The sequence below is a fragment of the Cavia porcellus genome, unplaced genomic scaffold (genome assembly GCF_034190915.1).
Source record: "Cavia porcellus strain 051 isolate PalLab524CR breed Dunkin Hartley unplaced genomic scaffold, mCavPor4.1 scaffold_15, whole genome shotgun sequence".
Lineage (NCBI taxonomy): Eukaryota > Metazoa > Chordata > Mammalia > Rodentia > Caviidae > Cavia > Cavia porcellus.
Window position 1 is genome coordinate 58,591,854 of NW_026947498.1, and position 16,281 is coordinate 58,608,134.

Sequence of the window (16,281 nt, forward strand, 5' to 3'; positions counted from 1 at the left end):
TGTTGAAAGATATGACTACAATTGTAACACATATAAATATAAATATGTTTGGATGATTCATGAGATATTATTTTGCACCTGGTTGCATGATATTCTGAAATCACAGATGCAAATCCCAAACTACAGAATTCTAGAATTCAAGATGATGTTCTGTAAGACCTAAGTGATCATATATCCTAATTTAAAGAAAAAACCCATAAATATGTGCTTGTGGATGATAATAAAAGAATATGTTTAAAACTAGAACTACTAAGGAATCAGAAATTTTAATTATCATCGCTTTACAATGTATGAGATGTGATTGAAAAATATACTGTTTAAATTTTAAAAATTTGTTACAGTAAGACACATTGCCATTAATCTCCCTCAAAATACTTCCTCTCACTTCAAATATAAGTATCATGTCATTCTTCTAACTTTCTGAAGCAGTTCTCAAGTTCTCTTTTATGAATGTCTTTAGTTATGCTGACATGGCTGCCTTGATTTCTTGAACATCCTGAGTTGATTCAAAATCTTTACCTTTCAAGATCATTTTGATTTTAGAAAATACCAGTAGTCCCACAGGCCCAGTCCTGGGAATAAGGTGAATGAGGATGCAATCCATGCTTTCATGAGCCTGCCTTTCTGCAGGATGGCACTCAGTATCAACTGATCAAATACTCACAAGAGAGGACTTTCAGAAAGAGTCAAGAATGATGGGAAAGTGTACCTGAAGTCAGTGGGATTAATAACATCATGTGTTCTGCTGCATTTTAAAATATTTAAATATTAACCATATGTCAAAACAATTTAACAAATTGCTCCTTATACGTGTCAATGTAAGGGAGCAAGAGACTTCAATATCATAAGACAAACTGCCTTTTTTTGCCTACATACGGCGATAATCAAATGTCATCTTTATAGAACCCAAGTCATTGTCTATACTCTATTGGCAGCCACGGAGGAAATATTTCCTTTCATCAAAATAGAAGCATTATGGAATGCTTTGCTCTGATGTTTCTCAGCTTTTTTCTCACTCAAATGTCTCGTGGCAAATATCTCACTAAAGCAAGTATGCAGAGTTTACTTAGAGATAACATTACTCAATGTATCTATCATGGAGATAGATACAATTCCCATTATCTCAAGGTCTGTCCCATCCAATGAGCACTACAACAGTTTGTTAGAATAAGTTCGGAAAGAAGATTTTATTTATTCAGCAGCCTATGGCACCCAGGTAGTTTTTGGTAATCATGAATTTATACTTAACTATTTGCTCACTTCTCATTTCTTGCTTTCAGCACATATTTTTAGAAAAATTGGTCAACCCGTGAATTCACCATCTACTATTTAAGCAGATTGATGTGCATGTTATGTAGCTTATGTCTCATAAGCTTCACAGAGCAAATCTAACAACTTGAGCTCATCTACTATTACTTTGGCGTAAACATCCCATCCTGCTAAATTCAGCAAAAGAAAACATTTCCTCCATAATCTCTTAAGAAATAAAACCAGAAATAATGCAACTAGGAGCCTTACCATGGATGCTCTGGAGGCCCAGATATAGGATCAGGAAGAAGACACAAAACAGTTTCCTAGTTCCAAGCATGGCAGGCAATGTCTTCATCCCCTTTACATATCGATTGTAGAAAAAGTTGCTCAAGCACAAGGCTTCCCTTCCTCCTGAGTTCTTCGGAGATTGATCAGGTTATCTACTGTAGCAGCATCTGAGAAATAAATAAAAAGAACACAGATGGTGGGAGAGGATAGTAGGCAGAGACTGACTGATTTCGTTAAGAAATGTGAGTTGACTGTTCTGTGGTTTTGCTTCTTGTTAAATTGGCTGTTCACTTTCAAACACTCATCTGCAAAGCAGCGCAGTCCTTAAGTTCTCCTTCCGTTCTGCCACCTTCTGGCCCCTCCTTGAGGTTTTCTTCAAAGTGAAGTGAACAAGTAAACTTTAAAGAAATCTAGATTGTTGCAATCTTTAGGTTGAGATTTTAATCAAATCAAGGTCAGGAAATTCATGGTAAAAGTACCTATGGTTAATCAATATACATTCCCCTCCTTTACATAGCTTGTGATTATGAAACTTTTTAATGTGAGTTGAGACTTTTTCCCCCCCAAAACATCATGTCACAGTAAGATGAGAACAGTTATCATCATGAAAGCAATGAAGAGCTACCTGAGGTTATGGAGAAAATGAGTGACAGGATGTGTTTCCTCAACAGAAAAGGGAAAGAGTGCTGTATTAATCGGTACATACACATCAATGGAACAAGATCATTGTTCGCATTACCTGTATGTTCTTTCTGAATGTTAAAGTCCTGACCAAAATGCGATCTTGACTATCAATTAAAGGAAACTTAGATTTTCAACACTTCATGTAGTTACCAGCTGGATGAAGTAGAATAGAAACAGGAAAGGAAAAAAAGGAGGTACTTCAGGGTTGCCAGGTTCACCAAAGCCACTTTTAATAATGAGCTTAGCTTATAATCACAGGAGGTAATCAAATGCACTACCATTTGAGATTCCAAATTAGACATTTATTTAAGTGGCTCTTGCACATTTAGCTTTTGTAAGTCTTTGTCTCAGAGTCTGGGATTATAATTTCAAGGCCAAACTTCAATGGTTTATGGTATATAAGCCAAAAACCAGTCACTGCATATACATTGACTCAAATGGTTGGAGATACAAAAATGGATGTCACCATTCTTAATTTTAAAAACCTCAGTATTGTAACTTCTTGTCATCAACTTTTATTGTTGAATATCTATATTTAGCCATTCATAGGGTAATATAGAGTAACTATACACAGCCTCTTAGAACTTCCATTACCAATCAAGTAAACATTCTAGGACATGTTTGTGAAATATATATATATATTTATATACAATTCTTTCATTTTCCCATGTGCACAAAGGAGTGTAACCTTCTAGGAGCAGCTGAAGCTGGATCCATTATCCCTTTCAAAAGGCACTAGAGGTCAAGCTATCATCCCAAGTCAGAAAGGAGTCATATTAACTACTTATCTCAGTTTAAAATCTTTCAGGTTAACTATTGTAAAGTCGGCTTTTCTTGTTTTGTTTTGATTTTTACTGTTTTATTTTGCAGTTCTGTGAATTGAACACAGAGACTTTGCACTGAGCTACATCCTCAACCCTTTTTAAAATTGTTTTGCTTTGCTTTGAGATAGCATCTTGCTAAGTCTCTAAAGCTGGGCTGAAACTTGGGTCTCCTGCCTAAACACTACTAGTGCTGAGTTACAGGCATACGTCACCATACCTGACTAGGATTCTTTTCCATATAGAAGAGTGTGTATGAATTAGATAAAATTTAGAAAAACCTTATGTAACAATCTAGTGCATTTTAAAAAGATCTATAAAATATTTTGGTATTTTTATCAGCATGCCTGGCTCTTGTTCTCTCCACAGTTGGTCCTGAAAGCCTTACTCAGTGAAATCCTGTCTTCAAATCTGAGTTCTATCTTTATTCTACTAAAGAAAAATTGAAAGAAGCTTGGCCTGGAGGGCATGCCTGTAATCCTAACACTCTGGGGCTGAGGCCGGAGGATTGCAGGCTAAAGCCCAACCAATAAAATAAAAAACTAAAATATAATAAAATAAAATGGGTGAGGTTTTAGTTTATTGTAAAGGCCCTGAGCTCAACTGCCAACAAGAAGGAGACACACAACGGAAAGGGGAGGAGGAGGAAGAAAAAGAAGGAGAAGCAGAAGGGGAAGAAAGAAAAGAAAGAAGAGGAAGAGAAGAAAGAGGAGGAGAAAAGAGAAACAGGAGGAGAAGAAGACAAGGAGGGGGATAAATAACTGAAAGAAGCCAGACTCAGAAGTTTATTATCTTCCAACAAGTAACAATCCTTGTTAGCTCCGGTAACAACCTTGCTTTATGTTTATACCTTGCCTAGTAATTAAGCTTCCATCAGGACACCTACCCCATCAGAATCATGTCACATTTGGTCATAAAATTGTAATTTTCATTTTAAATGAGATAATTTAAAGAGTTAATTTCAGTCTTAGAAGTGGTTCCATTATGTATTAAAAACAATTTTTAGAACAGAAACCCATGGCCTGTTTTATGTTGAAAGACAAAAAACAAAAATAGAAACTGATACTTTCAAACTTTCTTTACAAACATCTCAGGAGCTGCTTGGAAGGCAAATTGTTCAGTTCATTTACAAGTTCAGTTACTTTCATGAACCTTGAAGTAGTTGTGCTTTCTGCAAGATTCTCTCCTAAGGTGACCTGCAACCGTAAAACAAGACAACGTATTGCCGGTAATGTTAGACAATATCAAACTCAGAGAGATGAGTCTCGGTTCTGATTTTTTTAAACATCCCATATATCATAGCTTGGACTAGACATACAGTTCAGTATCAGAAACCTTGCCACTCTTTCATTTGATAGCTTTCCCTCATTAATGTCATAATTAGCAATACTTTTTAATATATGACTATACTTTAGAATCAGCCTGGACACTTTTTACAAAATAGGTAGGATTTCTGGATACCACCTATATCAATTGAATCAGAATCTCTCAGAGGTTCTCTGAATCCACAGGATTGGAACATCCTTGTTTTCAAAAAACTGTAAAAATGCTTTTGATAGAGTGACTTGAATACATATTTGGAGATCAATTATGAGTTAAGGAGGGTGTGAACTTTCAAGCTACAAAAGATTCAGTATCAAATCCTTGATACTCAGTAGTTAAACAGTTTCCATAGATTTTGAAAATATTGAGAGTTCACAGAAACTCTCAGAAACAGAGATGCACCACACAGATCCTCTTCAAGGACAAATTTGCTCTTCACTATGGAAAGTGCTGCCAAGCAGTCAGCTCCTGGTATTACTTCCTTCAAGGTCTCATCAATTAAGATTCACCTAGTTTCCCATGATAGCCTTATCCAGAGAAGGAGCAAAGAACTAAAATAAAGAGCTGGCGACGTTGACCTGACACAGAATGCAGATGGGCAGTATTTGGTTCAGGGCTCTCACCTGAGTTGGCTAAGACTAGAGGCCTGCCTCATAATTTAGTTTGTTCCTCTACTCAGTCCTGCTTCTGCAACTCTTTTCCTCACAGATAATAATATGTGCTTTCAGAGAACCAATCCCATTCCACATCTCAATTTCATGCTCTGAAGAATAGTATCTGCTGTGTCAGTTTACTGTGGTGCTAAATGCAAAGTGATCCGTAAGCTGCATCTATAATTATTCTCAAACCAAACTTTTATATAAAATTAATCAATTTGGGAGAAATTGGAGATCAGCAAGAATGAAAAACAGGTATGGTTTTTCATACCTAAATAGAGATATGAAGAGTTTACGTCACATTCTTTTAACATAAAGATGAGAGTAGCTAAGAGCATGCTGAAAATTGAACAGAGTAAAGTGCGTGTTCCACTTACATTTGTCTTGGCATGGAATCCTTTCCCTATTTGTATGCCTTTATAATGAGAAAATAAACATGAAAATGAAATAAATAGTAATTCAAAATAAAATATGAAGTTTTGTTTTGTTGCTGTTGTTTGGAGTTAAAATCATAGAAAGAATTTGAGAGAAGGGAAGAAGTTTGTCCACAAAGAATGTATGTGTGTACATACATGTGTGTACGTGTGTGTGTGTATGTGTACATGTGTGGTGATAAATATGCAGGTAAGCATCTTATAACACAAGCACCAATCAGATCACATGAAGGTCACAGAGCAGGAGCAGAAGTGACTGTGTCAGTCACTTTAGTTGCTCAATACACAAGACATTCAAAATCAGGCACCCCAAGAAACAGGCCCAGAAAGCCAAAGCAGGGAAAACTCCAGGGTCCAGGACATCAACAATTTGCATTCGCCAACCAGTTCAGAAAGGCAGTATTGCAGATGTCAGCACTTGGTAGAGCCACAGCAATCTTAGCTGACTGAATTGCAACGCTGTTTATCCCAGTAACCCTAGTTGGAGTCAGTGTCTACAAATTCAAATAGCTACCAATCTAAATTATCCAGCTCAGCACTTAGAAAAGAAATTCAGAAAGCTCGGGTCTGGGGAGGTACATCTCCCCAACCTTGTGTGCAGATTTTTAGTCATCTGCCAGTTTCCCTGTATTAGTTCTCCTTGTACTTACCATAGGCATTTCTCCAAGAGAGTTAGAAAGTATAGCATAAATTAGTAGCTGAATAATATCTTGGGTTGCATAGATTAAAATAGCTGAATAATATCTTATCTTAAGATTTTAGCATAATTTATCTTACTACTGTAGGATTGTTAGGTCTTTCTAATTTTTTACATAAAATATTTTATCTCTGAGGTTTTTTCCTAAGGGTGAGCTTCCTGGATGAGGACCTGAACATTTTTAGCATTCTTGATACCTAGGACTATATAACTTCTGAGAAAGACCAGCATACAAGGGATGTCTTTAAAAGGTATTATCCAAAATAGAGTAAACATAACTGCGGAGGGTTACCCAATGGAAAGATAGCAAACATTATGTGAAAGCATTACGGCATGTCTTCATATACTTCTTTACTATATTGGGCAGGAGACTGTGACAGTGACAATTGAGAAGTCATATTATAAGTGATGCTATTTTTTTTTCTACCACTCAAACTCCCACTAAATGTCCAATGCTCAGTAAATTTCAATACTAACACAAGAGCTCATTCGAATCAGTATAGAACCTATATAGATTTTCTTATAGACCAGTGTGGTTGAGGCTAGACCACAAAAACCTCTGTTGTAGTCAGGGGTTGTGCAGAGAACAATTAGAATCAGGACATGGAGTTTATAATATTGTTTTATGATGGTCACCCAGAAGTAACACAACAAAATTTAGGAAATCTATCCACAACACCAGCGACATAGAATATTTAGTCACGGGCCTAAATCTCACAGCAATGTCCCACATGAGTCCAGATAAAACCCAGAGTTCATGACAATGCCTCCCACCAGTCCATCTGGAGGTCCAGAGCCCAGAAGGACTCATGCCAGTCTTTTTTATGGATCCATGTTGGGAAGGTCAGTGGCCAAAGGTCAGTGGTGGAAGCCAGAAAATCTATGCCAGTGGGGTGAAGGAGCTGTGCTGATAGGTTGAGGGTTCTACACCGGAGCTGAGGAGTCACACTCACAACAAAGACCAGGGCTGTCCTGAAAGGCACCACAGCCATCCTCAGTAACACAGAAGCCCAAGCTTCTCTGATGACCAGCAGAGTTGAGTAACTGCCAGGAAGCCAACATGACAAGTTCATCCTGGAGACCAAGTGGCACACGTCTTACTCTCTGGAGCCAGGAAGCAATGCTCAATATGAGGACCAGAGCTTCTCCAGAAGAACCAACAGCTCAAAAAGTAACTTGTTGGAGAGCCCACAATGCCTCAATGCAACATATTAATGCCTTCCTTCTTCTCCACCTCTCTATTTATGCTGGCAACTTTCCTCAGGTGGAGCATCTAGGTTCAGTGCCATGCTGATGTAATCCAGCAGGCATTAAGTTGACCACCAGTTCTTAATCCAAAACAAGCCCTTAGACCTAATTAGCCCCCATGAACCTCAATGTACCAGAGGAATCCAGGCAAGGTGTCCCGACCATTCTTTGGAAGAATGACAGGTCAAGGCATATTTTATGATTATAACACTTAAACTTTTTCAATTTAGATTAAATTTAATTTTATACAGTGAAAAATGTAAAATAGTGATGCTTTAAATAACACAGAAAGTTATTGCTTACACTTGCAAAAAAATTTAGAAGTAGGAATCATGAGTTCTACTCATCCATCAGTAAACCTGTCTTCTCTCCTTTTTGCATTACCACTTTAATGGGATTTATCCTCCAGGTGGCTTCCTAGTCTAAGGTGGATGATCGATGCTGCAACCATCATGTTTGAGTTGTTGGCTAGAAAAAAGAGGCAGAAGAACAAAAAAGAGCAACCCTAAATAGTAAGAACCTTTAAGAAAGCTTTCTGAAAATCCAATACCAAATGTTCATTTACAACTTTAAATCCATTATATGACTTAATCACATCCATAACTTCCTGCAAGAAAGACTTGGAGATAAGGTTTCATGTCCAGCCAACTAATGGAAAGGTTCTATTACTCAAAAACAAGGGTTAAAGCAGTCTATCACAGATCACCCAAGTATCATCCATCCTCATCCTTCTTGAAGAACACATTCTCCTCTCCAAAAGGAACAACACTTGGTTCGTTCAACCAAAGTACATTTGGAGGACACTGTTGTGTGAATTATGATGCTCATTTCCACACTCTACATCTTACTCAAGTGTGTTCTCAGACACTGTTTTATGCATACTCTTAATTGCTAAAGTCTGGGGAATATGGTCTTCAACCTACCTACCTCCAGAGATCTGGAACAGATCGTAGAAGAGAAGAATGATGTGCAGAGACAGTTTTGTCCTTCTGGGGTATTTGGTAATGTCTTGGCTACTTTTCTCATTGCTAAGACAAAATACTTGATATCCAAAATTGAAGGAGGAAATGTTTATTTTGGCTCAAATTTTGTAGAGTCTTCAATCCAAAATTGGCTTGATCCAAGGCAGGTTGGCATGACAGACAGGTATTGCAGAGGAAAAAAAAGTTTATGGTGGGAAGAATGTAAAAAAGCACCCAGGTGAAGCAAAGAAGCAAGCCCAACAAACCTTGGAAGCTTCTTTCTGCATTTGTACATTCTATCTAAGATACTGGGCTTATGGTGGGTGCCAAACCAATCAGTGAACTAATCTAGTAATCATACACCCTTGACCCTGGCATCACATACTCTAGATTTCAGCTAACTGTAAAAAAGTCCCCACCTATGATTTCATGAGACTTTGGTGGGGTGGGCATCTAGACACAAGGTACAACAAGAAATGTCCAGAGACATTTTTAGCTATAGTTTTACAATTGTGTTAGAGATGATAAAAGCTATTAAAAGGTAGAGGGCAGTAATGCTGCTAAGCATCCCAAAATGCATAAAACAGACCTCATAACAAAGAACTGACCAATCTTAAATATCAAGGCTCTTATCATGAGGCCAGTATATCAAAACATTTATTGATTAAAAACTTACAATAAATATAAAAATCTCTTATATTCCAATCTGTTCCTGAAGAATTGACAAGCACTGACATCAGTCTCTCACCAAGACTATTTGTTTTAGATTTTGGTTCTGAAAGAACCAAACACCAATTTGTAATTTATTCAAAATTGTTCCCAATTCAGTAGGGGAATTGAAAAGTCAGACAGGAAAGGGAAGGCAGCTAATAACTGGTTTGTTTTTCTAGCTTTGGTGTACTACTGTGGATCAGAACTTTAATCTCCACCTGCTAGACAATAAAAACCAACAGTAAAGACATGCTTCAATCATCTTTATTAAAGCCATAGATTTTATTAGTTTTCTAGTCCTCTTGTAACAATCTGCACAAATGTGCTGGATCACAATGACACATTTATCATCTCATAGTCTGGAACTCCAAAGTCCAAAATAGGTCATGCTGGACTATAGTCAGAGTGTTAGCAAAGTTCCATCTGGAAGTTTACAGAAGAGTCCATGCCCTTGCCTTTTGAACTTCTAGTGGACTTGTGCATTTCTTGGTATATGTCTCCTCTCTTCATCTTCAAAGCCAGCAGTATAGCATCTCCAAATTTCCCTTTGATTTCAACTACCTTCTTCCAATTATCATGACCTGTGTGAGAAAATTGAGCTTATGTGAATAATGAAGTACAGTCCCCATATTAAGGTCATCATTAAGTCATATCCTCAAAGAATCTTTAAGGAACATATTCAGATTGGGGAGAATTAGATTATGATCTTTTTTGGGTAAACTATTATCCTGTACTGCATTCATCTACTCTTACCAGTTACTAAATGAAGACTAGTCACAAGAGGAGCACTGGGACTTCAACCTGTGCTCAGATAAGCTATGCAGGTTCTGGAGGTCAGGATATGAAGGTTTCTTCTTTTAGAATTTTGGCAATGTTCACAAAGTGATGAAGGTGAGGAACATACCATAGGTAGAAGTCAGACACCATCTATTAATTCCTCTTGGATATATGTCAGAACTAGAGGACATAAGCAGCCCTTAATTAGTTTTGTTTTATTTTAAGAGTGGAGGGTAGGAAAGATGAAAGGGAGAAAGGATGAAAAAACCTTAAGATCGATTTCCTATTCCCAAACTCAAGCAAAGATGGTGGATAGATAACAGCAGGCTACAGAGGCTCCCTAAGATAGTCAACTTAGAATTCATGGTAATACAGCATGGGGACTCCCAGAGGGAGATGAAATCTCTCGTCCCAAGAAGAAACTAAGGTGAGAAGAACCATTCAAACATACAGTCCTGGTGCTACTATTGGAACAGCTAAAGGTCCAGTGCTCTTGCTGCAGCACCCAAACTCACACTGTGACAACTTACCAAACCATCTGAAATCCTGCTGCTTCAACTCACTGGAAATGCAGTCACACTGAGGTTGGGCGTCAGTGAACTGAATGGAGAGCTGAGCTAGTGGGGAACCTGCATCGACCTGTGGTGAGTGATGGGAATAAAACCATTCCACAGAAAAAGGGGCCCCAACAGATGACACTCTGGGACCAGGCAGGACTGGCAAGAACAAGGGGCAACAGTGGCTTCAGTCAGTTATTCGCTTCCCAAACGGGATAGGTGGAGTGAGCTTGGCTTGGGTCACACAACCTGGCTGAGACCAATAGCTTATCTGAAATCAATTCCTTATGGCAGCAGTGATGCACACTAATGCAGTGAAGGCTTCAGCAGGTTGACTAACCCAAAGGGGAGGCGGCACACACTAATACAGTGAAGGGTTCAGCAGGTTGACTGATCTGGAGGGGAGGGGCCAGCATATGCTGCCTCTGTTTGCAACTCACTAGCACACTGCAAGTGGGAAGGGTCACCTAGTCAGTGTGCTTCATTAGAATTGTAACCAACAAAGAAAGAAAATGGGGCCTCCTGGAAGAAACAAAAAAGATGGAAAGAGGAAGCAACAAGAAAAAGTCCCGGGCTGGGGATTTAGCTCAGTGGCATAAGTGCCTGCCTTGCAAGCATGTGGTCATCAGTCTGATCCCCAGTACTGATATATAAAAAAAAGAAGTCCCCAGGTCCCAACCCTGAGAACGCTGACCCAGGACAGGTAAATACAAAGGAGAATGATGACAGCAAACATGCAATATCAGACATGGCACCAGTGGACATAAAGAAATATCTTTGGGACCTCATAGATGAGTTCAAAAGGGAAATATTTAGCCAAGTAAAGCAAGATATAAGAAGATTAATAAAAGAGATGCTAAGCACCCCTTAAGAAGACACAGATGGAATAATGGAGGAACTCAAACAAAGGAGAGAACCATTTGATGAAGAATATAAAGCAAATATAGAATACATGAAGCAGATTCAAAGAGATTACCAGGAAATTAAAAACTCTATGGAAAGATGGCAAATCAGCTTGAAAGAAACTAAAGATAGATTATCCAAACTGGAGGACAGGTTAGAGTGTGGGATTATGAAAGGAAAAACTTTTTAAAAATAACAAGGAAACAAGAAGTAACATACAAAAGCTAGAAGACGACAAGAGGATCTATAACTTGAGAATAAAGAATGTGAATGAAGAAGCAGGGGTACAAACAAAGGAACTACAAAGGCTATTCACAGAAATAATTAAGGAAAACTTCCCAAACATTGGAAAAGGAAATGATATTCAGACGTATGAGGCATACAGAACTCCAGCCACCTACAACCAAAACAAAGCTACACCCAGGCATATAATAATCAAGATCCCAGAAATTCAATATAAGAACAGAATATTAAAAGCTGTTAGAGACAAGAAATGGATAACCTATAAAGGAAGGCCCATCAGAATAATGGCAGACTTCTTGACACAAACCATCAAATCAAGAAGAGCCTGGAGCAAAATATTCCAAGCCCTGAAAGAAAATAACCTCCAACCCAGATTGAGGTTAAACCCTGCTAAACTGTCTCTAGAAATTAATGGAGAAACAAGATGCTTCCAAGACAAACAGGAACTTGGGAAATTCGTGACCACCAATCCAACTCTACAGAGAACACTGCAGGGCATTCTAGAGAGACAGAAAAGTACTAGGACTCCAGGAACAGTGGCAGAGAGACTTCAAGGAGCATAAAACAGAATAAAGAAGATAAGCAGACAACTGATGGCAAAAAAGAGCATAACAGAAATGAGGCAGAGAAGGTTGGTTATAATCTCTAATATAGATGGCCCTGATACACTAAAAAAAGAACCACAAGTAGAGTAGATCAGGAGGTAGGGTCCACCGAGATGCTATTTATAGGAACTATAATTAACATGAAAAAGAGTACATAGACTGAAAATCAAATATGAGAAAACAATGCTCTATGTGACAGAGAACCAGAGAGTAATAGGTGCAACTAGACCAGTATTTGTGGATAGGTTGGAAAGACAGGCTTTGAAAGGTAAAGGAATACAATTAGAGATCAAGTCCAGGAGAGAGAAGGTTCACAACCAGTTAGGTAAATAGCAGGTTGACCCCCACCCCCTACATTTAAAACCAAGGGTCTTGGTCAGACCCCAAAATGCACAGTGTACCCTGGGGAAGTGAAAGGGGAGGAGGAGTCTTAAAAAAGATGGCAGAAGATATTGTTAATAGTGTATGAGGATTTAAAACCCACATTACTCACACCACTCTGCTTTTATTCTGTCCCTGTTTGTCTACTTAAAATAAATAGATTTTATTCTGTCCCTGTTTGTCTACTCACATTAGATTTGAGGATACAGACAACTATCCCCAAAACATCAGGATATAGCACAGTAATCATCTTTAATTTCCTATTAACTTAATCTGGAGCCCTGTATGACTTATACTGTTTTATCATGACTGATTTTAGTTAAATCTGGTTTGTTTGATTGCTGTTTGGTATTGATGGATTTTATTCAAAACTGATATGATTGATAGTATCAAGTCTGAGAATATAGGCAACACTGAAGATAACAAGACTCACTACGATTCACATTCTGGTTTGATTACTGCATGTTTTTGAAGTTTTATCCTATACACATAGTTGTGTTTTTATTAATACTGTTATGTACTGCTATATTCAATTATACTATGTCTGATGATGTAGCCAATTCTATTGAAGATAACAAGAGACAACACAGGAACTATGGTAGAAGTCCTTGTACAATGGTCTTATATGTCTTTTTTGTTTCATGTGTTTATAGGAATATGTTTTGTTTTTATATTGCTTTGTTTTGTTTCTCCCTCTAATATAGAAAGAATAGAAATACATGTTAAGACTCATGCCTGTGTAGAACCTATAAACAGTTTATGAGAACTGATCTTATGACACATGATGAAATGAACAAATACTTTGAAGAAAAAGAGACACTAAAGTACCCAGTGCTGATCCCGGAGTGTTATAATGTGAAACCCAGCAATAGTATTATTCTTTGTTCAGAGTGATATTAGCATGCTTGGCTTTGTTCAATCTCAACATAATTGAAGATATGGATAGCTGCATGTATGTTTAAGTGTATAGGATTGATAACCATATTCCTAAGTTTTTGTTGGATAGTTGAACAAAACTGGTTGCAGTCTCACTGTCTGAATCCCCACTTTATATACTCCACTTTAGTATCTTAAATAACTATTTGTAAGAGGACAATCTGTAACCATCAACTAGTGATTTCTTATTGTTTATTTTTTTCTTTGAAAGTATGTACTATTTCTACCAGTTTTTTTGTTTTGTTTAGTCTTTCCTTAAATAAAAATTTTTTAAAAAGACACTACAGTACTGAGTGCTGATCCCAGAGTGTCATGATGTGAAATCCAGCAATACTATTATTCTTTGTTCAGAATGATTTTAGCCTGCTTTAATTTGTTTAATCTCAACATAATTGAAGATATGGATAACTACATGTATGTTTAAGTGTATAGGATTGATTACCATATCACTAAGTTTTTGTTGGATAGTTGAACAGAACTGTTTGTAGTCTCAATGTTTGAATTCCCACTTTATATGTTCCACTTTTGTATCTTGAACAACTATTCTTTGTAAGAGGACAGTATGTAAACATCAACTAGTGATTTCTTACTGTTTATTTTTTTTCTTTGAATGTATGTATTATTTCTACCCATTTTCTGTTTTGTTTAGTCTTTCTTTAAATAAAATTTTAAAAAAACTTAAGATCTACAGAAAGATATTTTTACATAGGAAAATATTCATATAAAGATGGACAAGAACAGAGTTCAAAAACAAAAACCAACAAAGTTTTCAATACTGTTATAAAAGAAAGACAAGAAATAACTGAAAAAAATTGAACTTTTTCCCTTTGCAAGGAATTTATTAGAAAGAATAGGATATATTTTTAGAACTTTACAGTCATTATATGATTTAGCAGTTCATTATTTATTGGGGGAAGATGGTAGTGATAGGTATGATTTTTGTTAATCTTGCTAAAGTTGTACATCAAAACATGGGGAAACAACACAGTAAAATTAAAAATTCATAACATTTACAAAGATAAATAAGCAGCTTAAAAAGTGACCTCACAATGCATAAAATACAAGTAGAAAAGGACAGACTACAAGGAGCGGAACTCTGCTATGAGCTTCTGAAAGAGGAAGCCAAGAAGGGAGATAATAAGACATCTGGCAGATCTGAGAACCTAAACAGTAGAGCGGGACCCACTAAAGTGGGCTCAGTGGAGACAGAAATTCACCCAGGGAGGCTGTGCTCACTCTTTAAGCAGGTAATTACAGATGACTGGTGTAAGAACTGAAGGGCTGGAGAAATGCAGTCTACATGAATGTTCAAAATTGAGCCACCATATGTATCTGTCAGGACAGGTTCCTACGCTAAGTAGAAGTTGGTAGGACCAGTAACAAAATACAGTAGCACAAGGATAATAAAAAGGAAGAGAAGAAAAATGTTCATAAGGAAGTAGAAGAGGGAAACAGAACTCAAGAAGTAAAATAATATTTTTAAGTCTATAAAAAAGAGAGACATGCAGAACAGAAAAGACCATTCTTTGCAGTTAGAAAAGCTCCTCTGAGTCATTCTTCCTTCTAACAGTTTGGAAAAACTAATCAAGATGCAGGAAGCACAGAGGTCAAGTTCCACCAAAGCTTTATAAGAAAAGAAAATAAACAATAGAATAATTTTCCTGCAAACAATAAAACATGCCAGAAACATATCCATGGAACAAATTTTCAAAGAACTAAAATAAATTAAATAACATAGACATTGAAGTGCAACACAATTTAGAGTCACATAATCTCAAAATGAGACTGCAACACAAAAAAAGATAAGAAACATTAGTTTATTTTAGAAACAAAAATTAAACAAAGTTGTGTTGGTGCAACAGAAAATGTCTTAACAAGAATAGAAGGCGAGAGTAAAACAATTTTTAAATCAAAAGAAATAAACACATAAAAAGGATTTGAGAAAAAATAAGAAATACTGAAAGCAGATAAAGATGAAATATATGGCTAAAACAGACCCCTGATGAAGAAAACCAACACAGAAGAACAAATACTAAAAAATATAATTTAAACATTTTTCAGCAATAAAGTTATTCTAAATCTATCACATGTGTAATGTATAGTAGAATAAGTGATTGTGAAATAATCTAATTGTACCAATCCTGATATCCTTGAGAATAATGCTTCTCCACGTGAAAAAGAGGAGATGCAAGGGCTGAGATCGTAGCTCATAGGTAGAGCACTTGCCTAGCACTTGTGAGCCTTTGGGTTCAGTCACCAGTACAGAAAGAAGAACGAAAGAGAAGAAGTGAGGAGAGGAGAGGAGAGGAGAGGAGAGGAGAGGAGAGGAGAGGAGAGGAGAGGAGAGGAGAGGAGAGGAGAGAAGGGGAAGGGAGGAGAGGGCAGGGGAGGGGAAGGGAGGGGAGGGGAGAGGAGAGGAGAATGAGATATAGATATATGTAGAAGGAAGTCAGGTAACAGACTGCAGTTTCAGAATTGAAAGTAGAGATATTAAACATTTACTCTGGAATAAATATGTACATGAACAAAGAGATAGGAAATGGATATTTAAAAAGGGAAAAAGAGCAAGAAAAAAGAGAGAAAAGAAAGAAGAATAAGAGGAAAGAGAGGCTCTTTTCTAGTGCCATCCATTGTACCGACTTGAAAATGGTGATCAACTCAGTATCAATCAGCATCTCTATACTCATATGCTTTCATGACCTAGCAATGCCCTACCCCCCAATCAAAACAATGCCCTCTTTAAAACAAAATAAAATAACAACAAAATAAAGATTGGCTTCTTGAATAAATAGTTATTTCATGAC

The 16,281-nt window shown here is 37.1% G+C and overlaps 1 protein-coding gene across 3 annotated transcripts in view; it reads right to left on the reverse strand.

Moving 5' to 3' along the window:
* Positions 1–1,865, reverse strand: part of Btla (B and T lymphocyte associated) — a 28,364-nt gene extending 26,499 nt beyond the window's left edge. Inside the window, exon 1 of one of the 3 annotated variants that reach the window (XM_063224951.1) lies at positions 1,519–1,865. Coding sequence is in view for 2 of the 3 variants with exons in the window: in XM_063224950.1 (XP_063081020.1) it covers positions 1,519–1,606 (88 nt within the window). In the remaining variant the exon portion in view is untranslated. The remainder of the gene's footprint in view (positions 1–1,518) is intronic. The other 2 variants (XM_063224950.1, XM_013151693.3) reach the window with 2 other exon arrangements.
* Between the last annotated feature and the right edge of the window lie 14,416 nt (positions 1,866–16,281).